General features: G+C 42.3%; 2 protein-coding genes across 15 annotated transcripts in view; one reads left to right on the top strand and one right to left on the bottom strand.

Moving 5' to 3' along the window:
• The window catches only part of CRYZL1 (crystallin zeta like 1), a 32,629-nt gene extending 21,615 nt beyond the window's left edge, over positions 1–11,014 (bottom strand). For 2 of the 7 annotated variants that reach the window (XM_073361596.1, XM_073361602.2), the window contains exons 1-5: positions 9,458–9,550; positions 8,040–8,111; positions 5,120–5,197; positions 3,558–3,630; positions 2,355–2,399 (exon numbers count right to left, since the gene is read on the bottom strand). In XM_073361596.1, the coding sequence (XP_073217697.1) occupies positions 2,355–2,399; positions 3,558–3,630; positions 5,120–5,197; positions 8,040–8,111; positions 9,458–9,535 (346 nt within the window). In that variant the 5' untranslated portion in view covers positions 9,536–9,550. The other 5 variants (XM_078854633.1, XM_073361628.2, XM_073361636.2 and 2 more) reach the window with 5 other exon arrangements.
• The window catches only part of ITSN1 (intersectin 1), a 222,775-nt gene continuing 213,205 nt past the window's right edge, over positions 10,193–19,762 (top strand). For 5 of the 8 annotated variants that reach the window (XM_073361581.2, XM_073361520.2, XM_073361526.2 and 2 more), the window contains exon 1: positions 10,193–10,428. In XM_073361581.2, the coding sequence (XP_073217682.1) occupies positions 10,424–10,428 (5 nt within the window). In that variant the 5' untranslated portion in view covers positions 10,193–10,423. Of the gene's footprint in view, positions 10,429–10,711; positions 11,086–19,762 lie in introns of those variants that run through there. The other 3 variants (XM_073361553.2, XM_073361533.2, XM_073361564.2) reach the window with 2 other exon arrangements.

Here is a 19,762-nt window from a genome sequence, read left to right as displayed (position 1 = left end):
TCATTTGTTAACCTCAGGGAGAAGCACACACTGGCACTACTACACACGAAGATCTAAGCAGCTTTGGATAATTCTAGTAATGACACTACGATAACTATTCTATAGTTTTTAAAAATCTGTTCAATTTTATTCATAAACTAATACCATAGGCAAGTAAACTGTTACACAAAATCCACCATCCTTTAAATCCCCTACCTATTAAGTATGGATAGGAACATAGCAGCAGCAATTTGGAAATTTATTTGTCAAAGTTCTATTTGTGTAGGGAAAAGTTTCTTAAGTGGACTTCAGATTGTTGTAGCATCTTCAGTATGTGATGAATAAATTGAAAGAGTTGTTTTGAAAGGGAAAGTCAAAAGACTTCAGTATTTGAAAATAAAACTAAAGATACTTTCAAGTGTATTTTTCCCTTGAGTGTAATTCTGGTTCTGTGGAGGTAAGTGGTAATCAACAAATAGCAATTTTGAAAAATATTATACAAACTGCTTCTCTTTTTCCAGATACAGGTAAAAATAGGCCTGATTCTGCTATTTTATATGCCAGTTTCACACCAGTGTAACTCCATTGTTGTCAACTGAGTTACTCCAGATATACATCAGCGTCAAGTCTTTATTATCCACACCACTTCAAAAACTTTTCAGAGCTTCATTTGACCCTTACAGATCTCTCTTTACAGTACTTTTCAGCTTTGTTTTCCTCCAGTGATTGGGACCAGTTATGTTTCATGAACTAGATCACAAGGTCAATAAAATACACAATTTTAAAAAGTACTGAACACGTATGGCCCCAATTTGGTGATATATTAATCACCTGTGTAGTTCCACTGAAGTCAATGGGACTACCCAGCCACTCAGAATTAACCCAATTCAAAAAAGAACTAAATAAATTCATGGAGGATAGGTCCATCAATGGCTATTAGCCAGGATGGGCATGGATGGTGTCCCTAGCCTCTGTTTGCCTGAAGCTGGGAATGAGCGACAGAAGATGTATCACTTGATGATTACCTGTTCTGTTCATTCACTCTGGGGCTCCTGGCATTGGCCACTGTCGGAAGAGAGGATAGTGGGATAGATGGACCTTTGGTCTGACCCAGTATGGCTTTTCTTATGTGCATACATTTTACAGGATCAGGGCCAAAACATCTGCAAGACACTGGGCTATAAATAATGTTTTAGTTGATTAGGCAGATCTAAATTTTTTTTTAGAAACTGTACATTACTACATCATTTCTGAAAGCATAAGAATTGTTTATTATTAAAGTAGCAAATATGGAAAATGTGAACATTAATTTTATTTCACTACATTTGAAACTAATAATGAAAAAGGAAAATTCAGGAAATCCTGGAAAAACTTCAAGTGATTTAGGACTTTTGACCTGGAGATTTTTTTTTCTTTTTAAATTTGTTAATATTATTTTGGGGGGAAACAATGATTAGCACTTGGGTAACTTTCCCTAGTGGGAAGCCCATAACAAGTCACAGAGCAGGGCTCCCATCCACTTTAAAAAAATTTTTAAACAAAAAGTCTATTTTCATTAAAATTATTTTTAAAAAATGAGACATGAAACTGACAAAATGTGAGAATTAAAAAATGAAAGCTGCAGAACTAAAACATCTTGAATCCATCTGTTATTTTTAAAAGGCCCTGGAGTTAGTAAAGCACCCAAGCATGCACGTAATTTTAAGCAAATCAGTAATTCCATTGAAGTCAATGAGATTACTCATGTGCTTAAAGTTACACGTGTGTTCAAATTATTTAGAATGTCAAAGTGAACAAGCCTCAGTGAACTAGGACAAAGAGCAAAGATCAGGTCACTAAAAATTTCTGTATGATTTTTTTTTTTTTAAGCAACTTTTAAAAAACAGCAATAGGGATATAAAATAATGAATTATACCACCTTGTATGTCCACGCAAATAGACTAAAAAAAATACACATGTATGGCATAGTATGTAATCTGTACCACCAGCACAAATTGTCAGTGTATTTATTCAAATTGATGGATTGAAAATGCACCTCTGTTGGGCAGATTCTCAGATGCTGTAAGTTTTCATAGCTCCACTGAAGTCAATGGCACTATGACAGTTTAGATCAGCTGAGGATCAGTCCCTCTGTGTCTCATTCAGACAATTTCCAGAGCAGAAAGTCTTCAAATAGGACTCAGCTCAGGAAAGTTTTATTATAGTGAAAATAAAACTGTTTCAATTATCTTGCAACTTATATGAAAAATAAAAAACACACAAAACCCACAACCAACGTGTCTATTTGTAGCGATAGCATTGATTATAAACCTTAACACTTTAAGAATTATTTCAAGAAACAAAAGTTAACTGATAAAGCACAAACTTTAACTTACCTACTACTTCATCATCTGGCTGAAAGAAGGACACTTTGCTTCCAACTTATGAAATACAACATGAAGGAGAGGGGGGAAAAGCATGAATATAAATATTTAGAATTGAAAACTGTATTTGAGAGAATACTACAGACTAGCAGTAGCTTACAAAAACAAACATGTTCAGACTATTTTATCTGTTAGGCAAAATTATAGGTGGCTTCATTTTCAGAATGTAAACATTATTTAACTTACGCTCCAAGCCCACAAAACATGCGTAAGCACAAGAATAAGTGTTTGTAGTACCAAGTTGTTAAACAATGCATCAAAGGTGGACACATGAGTGAAATATCTTGAATTCCTGAAAATTATTTTGTCTTAGGGTTAGACTATATCAACATTATAGTGACTATATCAACATCACCATAGCTATGCTGGCATAACCCCGTAGTGTAAATGCACCCTACACTAACAGAAGGGGTTTTACTGTCACTGCAGGAACACTCCTCCCCAAATGACAGTAGCTAGGTTGATGGAAGTATTTGCCCATCAACTTAGCTGCTTCTACAGCAGAGGTTAAGTCGACATAGCTACGTCAGACAGGGGTGTTTTTCTTCACATGCCTGAGTGACATAGCTATGTTGACCAGGCCTTAGGATATGTCTACGCTACGAAGCCTATGCCAGCATAGCTATGCTGAGTAGTTCCCTAATATAGACAGCCTACACAGAGAGAAAAACTCCCGTTGGTGTAGGAACATCACTTCTCAAAATGACATTAGCAATGTCAATAGAAGCCCTCTTCAGCAAACATAGCTGCATCTGGCACTAGGGATTTTATCAGCATAGCTAGGTCAGTCGCAGTGTGGGTTTTCCACATCCCTGACCAACACAGCTCTGCAGATTAAAACGTATGTTTAGACCAAGCCTTAGTCATTGCAACAAACACTTTTACAAATGTCAGTTACAACATCGCAAAGATATTCATAAATTCTACTGTAAAGTTTACCCTTGAACTGATTTGCAGGTTTTACGTTTCAGTCTAAGTATTTTTAATTTTTACTATATTATACCATTAATAGTTTGTCAAAAACATATAGCCAAAGTGAATATTCGCTCCGGTCACTAAGGCTGTACAATTCAGACAATTTTTAGTGGTCTTAAATGAGTGGCCATTTACTTTTTCTCCCCCAAAGATGATCATATTGTAGATTAGTAGACTCACCCTCCAACACCACTCCAGCAATTTCCCTCCCAACAGGTAGAAATTCTTTCTTCATCTTCATTTCTGATAAAAGCTAAATCACATTAATGGTTAGACCTTTCCTGCCAAGACTCTTAATTATTGCCTATGCTCATAAATTAGGGGCCATAAAGAGAGTAAAGCACTCCGTTTCTTAAAGATGAAAATCTGGTCTTTGATCCAAACATTATTAAAATAAAAATCCTTCATTCCTCGTTTAAAAAAAAACCAAAAAAACACACACTATATAAAAGTTTGTTCCCATTTAAATTAGTTAAAATATATATAGCCAACGTACTGAACAGCAGAACATGTATATCAACAAAAAACAAATTACACCTCTATCCCGATATAACGCGGTCCTCAGGAGCCAAAAAAAAAAATCTTACTGCGTTAAAGGTGAAACCACGTTATATCGAACTTGCTATGGAGGGCTGGGTAGGGAAGGCTGTGCCTCCCCAAACAGCCTGGCCCTGCCCCCATCTACTTCCCAGCTCTTGACTGACCCCTCAGAACCCCCAACCCATCCAACCCCCCGCTGCTCCCTGACCGCCCCCCCTCCCAACCCTCTGCCCCTTATCCAATCCCCCGGCCCGGCCCCCTTAACACACCACTCAGAGCAGCGTGTCAGACCTAGACACGCTGCCACCAGGCACCGACTCCAGGGCTGGAGCACCCCCGGAGAAAAAACCAGTAGCCTCCCCCCTACCCCAACTCAGCTCCACCTCCTCCCCGAGCATGCCGCTGCCACTCTGCTTCTCCCTCCCTCCCTCCCTCCCTCTCAGGCTTGCCGCAAGTCAGCTGTTTGGCGCAGCAAGCCTGAGAGGGAGGCACGGAGAGAGAAGCAGAACAGCAGTGCACTTGGGGGAGGAGGCAGAGAGGAGGTGAGCCCCCCGGTTACTTGCTGCAGCCCTCCCTGTGCCCCCACCCACCCCAGCTCACCTCCGCTCCGCCTCCTCCCCTGAGCGTGCCGCCGCTCCGCTTCTCCCCGCTCCCTCCCAGGTTTGCGCAAGCCTGGGAGGGGGGAGGAGGGAAGATGCTTTACCACGTTATATCTGAATTCGTGTTATATCGGATTGCGTTATATCGTGGTAGAGGTGTATATTAATTTAGGCTCCTATTTGGGTTTTAGTAAGATTTTTCACATTCAGGTTACATTATTGTTTGTGAGTCTGATCCAACCTTTGCTGACATAGTTGGTTTAGATCCTATACACAAAGCAATATACAAACAAACAGTCATTATAGCTGTCAGACCACCTAGAGGCGTACAGAATCATCACCCAGAAGAGAAGCGATGATTTTATTACTTTATACAATTTAGAACCGACAAGTTGATTCTTCCCAAAAAAATTAGGGGCCAAATTACAGGTACCTTTTAAACACCTGAAGCAGATCAACCACAACAATGAACTAAAATAATATGGCCACAACCTCAGCTGGTGTAAATCAGCATAGTGCCATTACATCAGCTGAGGATCTGGCTTATAGTTTTCAGATAGAAAAAGTAAATTCCCCATGTCCTTATAAAAGTTAAACAAATACCTTTATATCTGTCCAGCTCAGAGCACAGGCTTTAACCTGTATTTTCACATCATTGTCTCTTGCAACAGGAAGATTGTCCTAGGATAAATTTACAGACATTATTGTCTGTAATACAACAAGAATGTGCTAACAGGATGATCGCAAGATCTTGGGAACATTTATATCCAATGAGTCCAATATCCTGACTATAAAATAGTTCGGAAAAGTCAGGAAAAGTCTGTCATATCAAAGGAAAATAGGAAACTAGAGACCATAATGGATTTACATACTGTAAATCATCAGATTTTAATTTTGTGTACTTTTGTGTTATGACCATAAGAATACCTTACTAAACCTCACTACTAAGATAACAGGGAAAAAATGTTTTGCCAGCTAACTTTAGCAGATGTAAAGGAATAGCATGCAGGTTTGTAATGTAAGCTAAAGAAAAAGCAAGCAAAATGGAACTATTTTGAAGTAGATGGGGAGAATCTTAAGACTAGAATTTTTTAAGACTCAAGTGTTAGGCCCAGTCCTGCCTCACTTAATCATGAGAGTAGTCACATGCAAGTAGCCCCACTAAAGTCAAAGGAAATAGCTGCATGAGTAAGGATTACAATTTTAGGCTCCACAAAGGATAGTCACCATATATTACAACAGGAAAAGTTCATTTGTTTAAAAGGTTCATCCCCTCCCATCACATTCCACCCTGGATGTCCTCCTTAGCACCTCAGATTGGAAGTGAAATTCTGGTCCCATTGAAGTCAACAGGAGTTTTGCCATTGCCTTCATTAGGCCTAGGATTTCACTAGAGCATGGATCGGCAACTTTTGGCACGCAGCCCATCACGGAAATCCGCTGGTGGGCCAGAACGGTTAGTTTACCTGCAACGTCTGCAGGTTTGGCCGATCACAGCTCCCACTGGCGAAAGGGGGCGCGGGAAGCAGTGTGGGCTGAGGAATGTGCTTCCTGCAGCTCCCATTGGTCTAGAACAGCAAACCATGGCCAGTGGGAGCTGTGATCGGCCAAACCTGCGGATGCTGCAGGTAAACAAACCAGCCCGGCCCGCCAGCGGATTTCCGTGACGGGCCGCATGCCAAAGGTTGCCGATCCCTGCATTAGAGAGTGTTTAGATTTTCCTTAAAATGTTTTTTTGCTTTAACTTTTCCCCTGGGCTTATCAATTAGACTGACCTCCAACTTTTTTTTTCTGAGGAAGACTGAGCTGAACTTTCTCTGGCTCTTGCTTAGTTACTCAAGATCATCCCACAGCTCCAGGTTGCAAGGCTTTTTGCTAATCTGGGGGAGGAAGATGCCAGCTCAACAACCAAACCGGGTTCTCCCTCTCTGATGTGCAGAGAGCTACTGCTAAGCCACAAAACCATTCAAAAAAGATTAATGTTTAACTGAGTTAGATTATAACTTTTTCTGAAGCCAAAGGGTTTCCAAAGAAAGCAAATTTACATATAAAAATACACTAAACTTAGCCTGTAAGCTTTTGGGGCAGGGACTGTCCTTCAGTTAGGTGTGCCTAGCCCAATGGGGCCCTTATTCCTAACTGGGGCCTCTAGTCACTACCACAATACAAACAATGTAGTTTGTAAGAGAGATTTATAAAACATAACACTCTCATAAGAGAGAGAAACAGATGAGGTGGTGTATGCCTCTGTGGGGACTCGGATCATGGCGCTCTTCCTCATTCATTATTTGGAGACAACAAGATCATGGGGTGAAGGCCAATGGTCGCCTTTCACCCCTTCCGCCTGTGGCCCCGGCCCCACCCCTTTCTGCCCATTCCCCAGGCATGGCCCTGTTCCACCCAGGGACCCTCCCCCATTTTGCCCCCCCCGCAGCCTCCCAACGTGTTTGCTCCTTTCTACCTCCAACACCACTGTGCCCCCAAGACTGGAGCAGCTCTGTCCCTGGAGCTACAGAGGACAATGAGAGCTCCCCCAACCCTGAGGCCATGGCAGGTAGCAAGAGCTCCTCCAGTCCTGGGCCTTCCCCCACGCTTCTGCAGGGGACCAGGGTCGGGGCACTGGGGCTTCTCCCACCCCACCTGCCCCACACTTCTGCCAGAGAGCAGAGTCGGGACGGGGGATTGCCCTGCAGCTTCTGCTGGGGACAGAGTTGGGGGGTGCTGGGGGCTTCCTCTGCTGCCCTGCGGCTTCTGCCAGAGTTGGGATCCAGGAGGTTTCTGGGGGTTTCTCCTGCTGCACCCACCCGGTGCTGCTGCTGGGGAGCAGGGTCAGGGCACGGGGGTTTCCACTGCCCTGCCTGGTGCTCCTGCTGGGGAGCGAGGTTGCAGCGCCGGGGCTCCAGGCTTCCACCACTCGGAGGCAGATTTTTTCCGGGGGTCCCAGGTACGGGCCCCCATCAGCCCAGTGGCTAATCCACCACTTCTCCTGACATTCCTCTATGCTCCCCCAACATATCCTCACTAGTTGGTGGTCTGTTTTGATAGAGACTGGCTTTCCTTTCCCACAGAAGTTTTACTTTTTAAAATGATTCTTTAATTATAATAGTGTTTAAAGACCCCAGTCAGGACCGGCACTCCACTGTAATAGGTGCCGTACAAACATATACAGAGATAGATTTTAAGCTTGTCAGAATGTGGGCTAAATGGGCAAGCAGACAAATAATATAAAAGCAAAACAGCGTATGTTAGTTACTTTTTTAATTTTTATTTACACTACAACCATCCCTCTATCCAGGTGCCTCAGCTAATATAGTTTGCCACTACTAACCCAATGCAGTAGATTGACGATTCCTATCTAAAATAAATAGTTTCATTTTGACACTTGGATAGTTTTACATGCAGATATGAGAACATAGCTGTGAGAAAGCAAAAAGGATGAAAGATGCTTAATAATTGATCCACATAGGAACATATTCCCTTCTCTCAGCACATGATTAACAGTTCTTCTGTAATCTGAACTCACCCTTTCCTGGAAGACAAATATAATTTCCTCTCCAGATGAATTCTGCTGACAATACAGAGCCTTCATAGTGACCTGAAATAACATACAGAGGAATCGAAAATAACCAAATTTTAATATATGTAGCACTTGTAAATTGATTTAGTAGCAAAGACTACAAGCATTTTTGTTCATCTAGAGCAAAAGTTTAAGATACACAGGAGGATTAGAAAATAACCCTACTCCCAATGAAGTTAATGGTAAGTTTGCTGCTGAATTCAATGGGTGCAGGATCAGTTTCTAAATCGGACAAATACAATGTACACAACAACTGTACTAGTGCAAGATATGAAAACATCAAGCTTGCCTATACTAGAAATATGGGTTGAAGTGAGGTCAGTGTGTACTGACTGACCTAACTACAACCTCTTTCATAGCACAGATGCACTGCAATGCCTTTTACCTTGATTGAACAGGTGAAAGGTTTTGCATTCTTTTGGTGAAATGTGTTGTCTTGAGTGGAAAGGAGGTAGGGTGACCGATGTCCCAATTTTATATGAACAGTCCCGATTTTTGGGTCTTTTTCTTATTTAGGCTCCTATTATTCCCCACCCCCTGTCCCGATTTTTCATGTTTGCTGTCTGGACACCCTACAAGGAGGGGAGAAACCTAGGACAAAGATTTCTTTTTCTCTCGCACAGACTGGATCCTACATGTCAGAAGGAATGACCCTCTCATGTTTGGGAGAATTATTCATGATAAGCACATATTTTTTCAGACTATACACAACTGCCCCAATTCCACAATTCATTGCAAACAGGAATTCTGCTGCGCTTGTGCAGAGCCCCCCAGTGAAATCACAAACGTATCTTCACGCAAGTTAAAAAAAAAAAAAGCATTAAACTCAATGGGACTCCTCATATGTACAGTTATTTAAGTGCACTACTATTCCCACGATAAGACCCTTAGTCAGTGCAGGGATTTAATGATAAATACTGTCAAATCATACCAATTTCAGAGTGTTAGGTTACCTTTATTATTAAAGCTGGGGATTTTCAGGGGCGTTGCGCTTCCTGGTTTAAGGGACACCGCTCGGCCGCAGTGCTGCGGCTCTGGTGACACCTGGGGTCTTTCTTAGAGCTCCTGCAATCAGGGGATTACAGCCGCCTCTCAGCCTCCGCTTTTGTTTTGTATTTTAAGTAAATTTCCAACCGTTCGCAGCCCCCAAGGAAAGGCCAGAAACCCCCCGGTGTTTGCGGCCGTCTAGAACTGCGGGGAAGGGGGGGGGCGGCTAAGCCCATCCCCTGATTGGGGCGGCTCCGAGTCAGGATTTTTTAACGTGGTGGGGCGATGCCGGGTCTCAACAAAACAGGGACGCGAGCAAGAGCGGGGAGGGGGAGGGCTGGCGCCGCGGGGGGAGGGGGGGAGGTGGTGTCACAGACCGGGCCGGTGCGTATCCCGCTCCCCGCCTGGGGCAGCGACGCCCCAACCCCAGGCCCGAGGCAGCCCCCAGTTGCCATGGCAAACCGTGAGTGACTTCCGCCGCTCTCACCTCCGCAGCCCCCGCTCCCGCTCGGACCGCTGCGCAAGCCCCGCCCTCTCACCCTCGCGGCCGCGGACACCCCGAGACTGGTCAGCAGGAGAGACTCGCGATTGGTCACTCGAGGTGAACGGGGCGGGGCCACACCGCGAGCCGTATCCACGGCACCTCGGCAGGATCCGCGGAGACCACGATTCCCAGCAGGCCTTACGGCAGTGATCGGACTACAACTCCTAGCATGCAACGCGCCCCCAGTTGTCGGCGTGCTGCTCGAAGGTGCTGGCACTGCGGCGCGAGCGCGGGGACATGTCTGTGAATTAAAGCCCAAGCACCGCCTTTTAAGATTCCGTTCATGCAAATTGACACAACCCCGCCCACTGTTGCCCCACCTCCTCTCCCCTGGGAGCGCGTCTGATTGGTCCCCTAATTTATCCTCTAAACAAAAAGAGGGATCCCCACTAGCCCTGGTAGTGGGGGGAGGTCATACAACCCTGTGTCCTGTACACACGAACCTGCTAGTGCGAGGGGGGCGTGGTTTATTTATGATTGGTCGCTCTGCCCTCTCGCTCAGGTTGCCTTTGTCTTGGTGTCAATCTTCGCATTACGATTGGTCAGTATTTGCGTCAATCTTCCTAGCGGGGCGCGTTGCAACTGGGGAGCGCCGAGGGGAGTAGGTCGGTTGCGCCGTAGTACGGTGGCTGTGAGGGTGACACGCTTCCCCCCTCCCCCCGCCCGCCCCGAGAGGGTGGCTCAGGAGGAGGCAGCGGGAGGGGATGGTGTGTATCGCGGAGGCGGTGGCCGCTCCGGCTCCTCCACCGCCCCCCGCCTTCGCCGTGGATCTGACCAGGGCCCCCCGGCCCCCACACATATGAGGTGAGGGGGCGGCGCGGCCGGGGCCCGGCGAAGGGTCACCCTGGCAAGGAGAGAGCGAGCGGGGCTGGGGGACCCGGGCTCCCGCCGCCTCAGCCCGGAGCCCCGCCGGCCGGCCGGCCCGTCTCCTGCCTCCCTCACCCCGGCTCCGTCCGTCCGAGCTCCTCCCGCCCTGTGTGTCCGTGTGTCCGTGCCCGGCCCCTTCTGCTGTCCCCTCCCTTCCCGGGTTTTGTCCCTGCCCCGCTCCCGCCCCCGCCCGTCTGCGCTCCCCGCCCGGGCCCGCGTCGGCGCTGCCCTGCAGCCCCCGGCCACCCACACCGTGTCGGCGGCGCTGGGAAGCCGGAGCGGCGCTGGCCCCGGGAGCCAGCGTGTCGGGAAGCGGCCGGGTCCCTGCGTGTGGCTCTGAGGATGGGGTGCGCGCGGGGCGGCGCTGCGGGGCAGGGGTTGGCCGCTGTCTCTGGGGTGTGCCGGTGGCCCACGCACCTGGCTGCCCAGCGAGGCTGAGCGGGGAGACCCTGGGTGAGCTGGGCGTGTGCTGGGGGCGCCGGGGGCCCTGCAGCCGCCGCCGCCGCCGCCGGGGCCGGCGTTCCTGTGCGGGGCTGATGTGAATGGGTCTGTCTGGCGCAGAGACGCGTTTCGGTGGGTGTTGCGGCGCCTGGGGTAATTCGTCACGTCTGTTAAAATATTTTGAGATAGTTATTAAAATCTTGCTGTTATTCCTTTATTTGGAGTTGCGTTTCTGTGGAGAAAGCGAGGAGATGCAATGGAGGGCATTTTGGGAGACAACTCCCTGGTGTCTGATAGAGCCCGCTTGTTTCTGGTATTATGGACATAAATCAAAGCCATCGCTCCTAGAAAGGATCTGTATGCGTGTGTCTGTCTGTAATGTCTAGGAATCTCCATGACATAGGGAAAGGGAGGATACTATTGCAGCCTGCAGGCAGTGTAGTGCCCTGTAATGCCTTAGTAATGATTGTGGGATTTTGGATCTCTGTTTCTTTCCTTCCTAACACGGCTGTTACTCTGAAACCTTTCCTTCCTCTTGCCTCTCTTCTGTTCTCCCCCCCCCCCCCTACATTTTGCTTCCTGCCCCCTCAACGCACACAGTTCGATGGTGTTAAGTGAAGGAGGAATGCCATCCCTTGTAGCTTGAAAAGGGCACACAACCAATCGGACAAGGGGATGTTGTCAGAGGCTCAGGAAAAAGAAACTTAGATAAGCTATTACCAGCAGGAGGGTGGGGTGGAAGGAGGTATTTTTTCATTCTTTGTGTGTATATAAAAAGATCTTCTACACGTTCCACAGTATGCATCCGATGAAGTGAGCTGTAGCTCACGAAAGCTTCTGCTTAAATAAATTGGTTAGTCTCTAAGGTGCCACAAGTACTCCTTTTCTTTTTGCGGATACAGACTAACACGGCTGTTACTCTGAAACCTGTTACTAGTGCATGGTCGTTTTCCTGTTCCTTCAGGTCTATTTGTCTTGGATTAGGAGACAACTTTATAGATAACATTTCCTGTGGACGTCTTTTGTTCTGTATCAGCCGCTCCTTTTATTGAAAGGAATGCTTTTGCTATTTAGAAAACAGATTAGCTTCTATGAACTTCTTCGGTCAGTAGGCTATGGATATTATGGTCAGAAACACTTTAGTATTGTTTAGTAATAGCACCAGCAGTATTCCAGAAGTAGCAGTGAAGTATTCATAAAAGCCATTGTTCGGTATTTTCCTTGTTTTTTTTCTCTTATCCTTTCTCTTGCCAGTTCGTTGAGTACCATTTGTAACAGATGAATGTTTCAAATTGTATTTAAATATTTTAAATATTTAAAGGGTAACATCTGCATAGTTTTAGGTGAATTGTTGAAGTGTGTTTACCAATGTTGTAGTTCTACCTTAGATGTAGGGAAAAAATACAAATATTTAATATTCTTGGAAGCTCTGCATAATAAATGAGGAACAAAAATGGTTTGCTAGTGTGTGAAATATGTTTTGCTGTTGTTTTCACGTTACCAATAACTTCAGCTTATTTTTTTTCTTAGAAGGGTATATTTTTTTTTATAGGTCAGCAGTATTCACAGACTAGTGAAGCAACTGCTAAATTCTTTTTTCCAGTTTAAAAGCAACCCCCCCCCCCATTTTAGTCTTGTTGGGGAGATGGGAGCATAGGGGAAGGGAATACATGACCACTAGGGTCACATTGCACACAGATGAACAGTTTCTGCTGGGTATTATGCCCAGGCTTTTTGAGTTAGGCAAGCAGCTCTTTCCACATATTGCTTCAGAAATCAAACTTAATTCTTTCAGTTCCTCTGTTCCCTTTACAGTATCCTAATACTTTAATTCAAGATAAGTTCTCTTTTAATGCTACATTTTCTTGAGAATTCTCTTAGTAATTGTTCTACAGAACACGGTCTGAAGGTTTAGGAACACGAGAGTTTCATTTCAGAAATGGTTTGTAGTAAGTATCCTGTCTCTTGCCATGTTGGATCCTCTAGGCAAAGACTGTATCTATACTAGTGAACCTACAGTGGCACAGCTCCACTGCTGTAAAATCGCTTGCATAGCCATGTTATGCTGACAGGAGAGAGGTTTTCCGTAGACATAATAAAACTGTGAAAAGAGCGGCAGTAGGTATGTCAACGAGAGAAGTGCCGACATCGCGCTATGCACCTGAGTGTTTATGCTGGCAAAACTGTTGATGATGGGGGTGTTTTTTCACATCCCTGAGTGACATAGGCTTTGCCCAAGTGGCAGTGCAGACATGGCCTAAATAAATGACATTTCCTCTCCTGTCTCTTAATGTCCCTAATTATGCAATTAGTTTACTGTTGGGTTCAGGAAGAAATCCTCATCTGAGGATTAGTTTATATGCTAAATGATTGTTTAATAGCTCTTATTGTTGTATCTTTGCTAATGGAATTGCAGATTCTAACTTCAGTTTCTGCAGAATATTCACTGGAGAAGTAAGGCTGTACAGAAGTTTCATTTGCATAATTTAAAAATACCAACCCTAAAATCAGTTAAAATGCCAGCAACAGCACAAAGAAATTTAGAGAAGATCATCACAGGGAGTTACTTCACCTATGAATGTAGAGTTCACACAGCAGTCTGTTAAAGAAGGTACGGAGTTTTAAAAGTTGTATGGAGATGTTCATTTAACAGAACAAATTGTAAACAGATAAAGACTTGTTCATTAGGTGTATTTGGGTCCATCATGTAGAGAGAGGTGGTCAGTATGACAGGGATTGACCTGGATTTGCAAAACTTGTGCTCACCAGACGTGAAGCCTATTGTGATTTGAAATATTACTTCATTATACGTTACTGTTAAAATGGTAAACTGCCAGAGAGTTTGAGTATTTGATTATTGTAGTGAAAAAAGCTGCTGAACTTTTAAATGGTACCTTTTTTTTCTCCACAACATGAAAGTGGCTGGCAACAATAGGTGACTAGAAATCCTGTGTGTTATTAGATCTAATAGTGCAGTACTTTATTACATTCTGTCTTGCAGTATGCAGAACCAAAACCCAGTGCTTCCAAATAGCATGATGCTTTTTTAAAATAAAAATTTAAGACTGTGGCAAGCCTAAGCCAAACATTTTTGTTGGATAGCAAGTCTGAGTAGAGATATCAAGTGGCTTCTGAGTCACTAATCATAAATGTTAATCTACAATATTTAATTTGATGATTCACCTTCTTGCACAATAAGTATTGTATGGTGCACACAGTTCCTGATTTTGTGCTTAGACATGTAAACCCCATCCAGTTCAGTGGAGGTATTCCTACATGTAAAGTCATGTGCATAAGTGTTTGTAGGATCAGACCATAGACAGGGTTTCTGTGTAGGAATTCATGTTTAGGAAAGTCAGTCTGTCTGTCTGTGTATACATTCTAGTGGCAGGGTGCATTGTTTGTTGATTTATAAAGATTTTTATCTTCTGGTATTTAAACTTTTATTAGCACTTATATACACACCCAAAAGTGTCTGTACCATCCTCCCTAATCAACAGAAAATGCCCTTTATCTATATGCAAGAAAAAATGGCTGGAAATTCTGTATATGTAGAGGGGTGAGGGAGAAGGTTCCATGTCATTCCCTAGAGGAAAGATTTTATTACTAATGAATTTTATGCTCTCCCACTGTTTCATCATGGGGGGGACAAGTTTTCCTTTTGAGGTCTGTACAGCAGATTTTGTCTTGAATAGTCTAATCTCCCTACATGCCTGGAATATCAGAATTGAGATTCTCTGTAGATCTGAGTGGAGAATTTTTCCCATTGGTACTTGCTGCCTGAAGGCTTTTTTAGAAGTCTTTGTGTATTTCTGTCATTATGAGAACCTCTGTGTTAGAGTAAACATTTTATTCATGTTTAATGTAGGATTCAGAAATTACTAGTGGCCTTTTAATGCAACTTTGTCTGACACTTCATTTTTTTTTCCCAAAGGTGATGTGGTATTGTTAAGCAAGTAGCAGAGCTATCTTTCCTGATATGCTATTAAAGCATAGGACTAGGAATCAGGTTTTATTTAAAATTCTGTCATAGGCTCCCTGTGTGATCTTGGAAATGTTGCTTAACTTTACTGTGCTACTGTTTTCCCAATCTGTAAAATGGGGCAATGCTTCCCTATCCCACTGGGATGTTGTGAGAATTAACTAATGTTAACGAGACACTCAGTATAGTGGTACACATCACAGAAGTGCTAGTGAATAGATAAAAAAAAAAATCTTTAAATATCTACTCTTGATGGGCAAACACATAATGGTTAGCAGTAAAACTGCAGGAAAAACTCAGTGAAATGGTGCATTCTCAAGTTGGTTTTCTATTATAAAAATGTCATAAGTACATTTACCTATGGAAGTAACATGTCTCTTTATTCAATGTGCTGTCTCTGGGATGGTTGACTTAATTAGTGCTAGTGTCTTTACTGAATTCTTTTTCTTTCCCCTGCAAATCTTGCTTGCCACTAGCTTTCTGTAAGTGTATTAAGTGTGCATAAAATAGCTGTGTATGTGTTGTAATTTTAATTGAATGTCTTGGTAATTCACTTTTTGAAACTTATGTCTAATATTCTAGATAAACATTGTGTTAGCTTCAGTTTCTCAGTGAAGTTAATCTTTAGGTTTGGTCTCCTCTTCATCTGGTTTGCTGTAAATAATAAAGGAAGCAAAATTATAAGCTAGTATTTTCTGTTTTCAACAAACTTCTGTTACACAATTTGAGTAATAGCTGTTAATATGCCAGAAGAATAAGCAGGAGGCCTGGATTCGAGCCACAGAATGGTGTGTTCCTTAATTCATTACTTTCTATATGCAGAAAGAACATGCTCTTAAAATGTCTCATGATAAAATTACAACCGTGATTTGCCAGACTGTATATAGTTTGGTAATATTTTCAACAGATATATGTTCTTTAAATAAATCACTCCTGGCTTATTCTATTGGAACACAAAACAACAAAAGTGGAGTTCATTAACTGGTTACAGTTTGCTGGTACAAATTTCTGGCTAGAGCCAGACATCCTGTAACCTCATATTGTGTGGGCTTCCTGACACAGCTTTGTCAGTTCACTTCAGTTTTTAACTTCTGTGATTCTGGTCCTGGCCTTTTCTGAAAGAAGCAGTTGGATTAAATTGCACAAGATTGTCTGAGTGTTGGATTTGTGTAAATATTTAAGAGCTGTGTTGGGGACATCTAAATCACATTTTTTATTTTCATTAACCTCCCACTGACATCCCCAAACAAGATTGTTGAGACTTAAAGGACAAAAATAAACATTCTGGTTTAGAACTGAAGCTGTATAGATGAGAAGCGCAGTCGGGAAAGTAACTGAAATATTTCCCTGATGGATGTTATTGTCTAAATAGACAACCTACTCTAAATTCTCTATTACTGAGGGACAATCTTCACTCATTAATCTATTTTGCTTTTCACAACGAACTCTCTGCACAACTTTTCATGAGGGATGTACCTGAGTATTTGGATTCTAATATCTAAACTGTGTTGTTAAAATTATAGTAACCAAAAATTTGGGTTATTGCTGATTATGCACTATATGTATCTTACGACTTTTAAAACAAACTCTGTATTTGTGGATAATCTAAGCACTAGAACCAGATGTACGGACACTCTTTTCTTAACCTGTGTTCTATATAATTTTTTAACATTATCTTTAATTAAACGGTTTATCAAGATAAAGATGTGAACTAATGCAGAAAACAGATTTCTAACTTCTCAGCAGAATTGACAGCAGAAATTCTTGAACTGACCATTGTAGTAGAATTTGGAGACCACTACATTTGGGAACCTCAGAAACAAATGCTGTTTTTAGTCTGGTTTTGTGATCAGATCAGGTTAAATTCGGATCTTAAGTAGAAGTACGCTAACCCTTCTTCATGCTGAACCACAATTGACTTAAAATGAGTACTAGTTTTGCTACACTTTCAGATAATAAATACACAAGTAACTCAAACTACTACATTCCTAGTGAGATCCTGGAAGCAATGTAAGAAACATCCCTGTGCAAGTTATGTTGGATATTAAGAACCTATATTTGTTTTATGATGGAATTACAGGTCCCTCAGTTAAGCACTCAGAAATCAGAAAATTATAATGCTGAGGTTGCATATGCATAACCCATTATTCATATGCATTATGATTGTCTTATATTGTTATGCTATTTCTCAAATACAATTAATAAAGGCGCTAAAACCTAAATACCCATGCATGCAAGAATGGAAGCTAATACAGTCTTCATTGACTTAGTTTTTAGATAAACTACCTTCTCTGCGAGGTATATTAATTTTGACAGCTATCATGTACGTCATTTTTTCATTTATGTTCCTCCTTAGATACTCGAAGGAGGCAGTTTACTAGGAAGCTAATTACATCCATACAGCACAGAACAGCCTTTCTTAAGTGCACACTTCAGAAGATTATCAAAGTAGTTGTGCAAACGGAGCTGCATAGGTGACTTTCAAAGGTTAAAGCCAGTTTTTGCTGGAACACAGACACTTTATCAACCAGGGCTATTTCCATATCAAGCTTAGCTTACTATCCATGGCTGCTTCAGCTGTAGAGCTCTTTCAAAAGTCTTAATTATCTTTATAATGGGAATGTCTAATAGGATTTTTCTCTCTCCCTTATTCTGCCACTAATATTGTATGTAAACAGCTGAGAATTTTTTTTTCCAAATTTAAAAAAAAATGTCAGAGCAGAGATGACATCAAGAAAATCTTGACCTCCATGGTGATCACTTTGTAAAGTAAATAGCAACTATGAATGTGTTTTAGGATGGAAATTCTCATGCAAACTCAACTACAGTGTTTGCTGCATCTCTTGCTATAATAACCCATAATCATGATTTAACCTCTTCCACTAACTTGTTACATAATATACTCTTGATCTTATGATAGTCCCATTGTCAGTCACAACATCAGAGAAATCCACTTAGAAAACATGAAAATGAAAGAGAATTGTATCCTAATGAACAGTCTTGCCCCCTACCCCCCCCATCTCTTGCTTCATAAATAGTGTTTGCATCAATACATTATAGCACTTCCCCCCCCCATGTGAAACTGAGTTCTAGAACCTTCGTGTTTGTATATTAATTGATGAATGATTGAATCTCTGCAGATTCCATGTAACAATCCACTCAAATTTTGATATTGCTTCTTCATCTCTTTTAATCAAAGCCTTTTAGAATAAGTAACAGTAGCAAATGTAACAAGATTTAAGTGGTAGTGAAGTGCTTTGAGTAGCAGTTAGGAGCTAGAATATTCTTAAGTACAACTTGAAATATACAAGTTTCAGATGTAGACTGTATTCAATTTCTACACTAATTAAAATATGGTGGTTTGTAATATCCTAAAGATAAATTTTTATAGGTCATTCGCAGTATCCTATTCTGCATAAAAATAAAAATAGAAAAGATTTATTCAATTACCCAGTCCATTATATTAAACAGTGTTTAGATTAATTTGCTGTGTTAATCCCTGATCCCGCAAGCTACTCCTGATGGATGTGTGCTTGCACCATGTAGAGCCTGAAGTCAGTGGAGATATGTGCCAGTGGATGTGTCCACCTGTGGAGAGACCATTGCAGGATCAGGGACTTAAACACTGTATATAGATGCTATATGAACTTCTACAGTAAGTAAAGTGAACTTCTAGCTGAACTGTCTGGATTCTATTTTAAGCAGAAGAGATGTGGTTAAAATCCATTCTCTCCTTTGCTCTGATGTCTGCAAAGTACTTCTCAGCTGATTTGTTGAGATGACTGCCATTATGCTGACCAATACAGTTAGGCTGTTTCCTTGTGCTCCCTCTGTCTGTAACTGTGTTTTCTCTTGTTAAACTTTTGATTCCTAAAATCTTTAGGACAAGGACTGACTTTCATTCATTCTCTTCGTACGTTGCCTACTTCAGTGAGGACCTGGTCCATGACTGAGACTTCTAGGGGTTACTGCCATAGAAATACATTTGTAAAGCACTCTTGAACTTCTCAGGATAAAAGCTACTGTAACGTTATATTTTTCCTTCTGTATCAACTTATAGGAAGTTTTATTAATTTATTAACATAACAGGAACAGCTAGTTAGACTTTAGTGTATTAAAGTCCAGTTTTTGCTAAAGCCTTTAAAGACTTCAGGCATACTATTTAAATTCCTCTTTTTAAAAAAAATATCTGATCCACTCTTGCTGTTCATAAGGACCTTTTCAGGAAGAAAGAAAAGAGTGTACACACACAGTGCTTTCCAATGCACAAAGTAAACTAGGGGGGAAAACGTGCAAACTCTTTCCAGTTATCAGAAATGTTTTTCGGGGGTGTGTGTGTGTGTGTTCAAGTTGTCCCTTTTAAAATGCAATATTCTATTTAATGCCAGACCCTTTGTTCTATTCAGCTTGCTCAGATTGCAAACCTGTTTGCATATTGAACTGGAAAGAACATAATGAAAATGTTTCTGTTGGGATTAAGTACTATGGGAAAAGCTTTTGCAGAAATTCAAAAGAACTCTGCTTGTTGAACACTTTGTTTTAATTGTTTTATACAGGGGAGTTGCATCATGTGCGCATTTAACTTACGCAAATTCAACTATACACTCTCGGCAAAAAAAAAAAAAAGAAAAATAACAAGATACCTGTAAATAATGCGGGCGATTCCACCCACCATTCCACTCAATGAGCATATGCCCCGGAGTGAGCCTGCCACTGCCCACCCCAGCACCAGCAGGGGTCCTGGGACTGCCCTACTGCCTCCTGGCCCAAGTTTTAGTTAGGGGTATATATTAAAAGTCATGGACAGGTCACAGGCTATGAATTTTTGTTTACTGTCCATGACCTGTC

The sequence above is a fragment of the Lepidochelys kempii genome, chromosome 1, assembly GCF_965140285.1.
Source record: "Lepidochelys kempii isolate rLepKem1 chromosome 1, rLepKem1.hap1, whole genome shotgun sequence".
Taxonomy (NCBI): Eukaryota; Metazoa; Chordata; order Testudines; family Cheloniidae; genus Lepidochelys; species Lepidochelys kempii.
The sequence above is the reverse complement of the archived record's forward strand: the minus strand, read 5'-3'. Positions and strand labels throughout refer to the sequence as shown.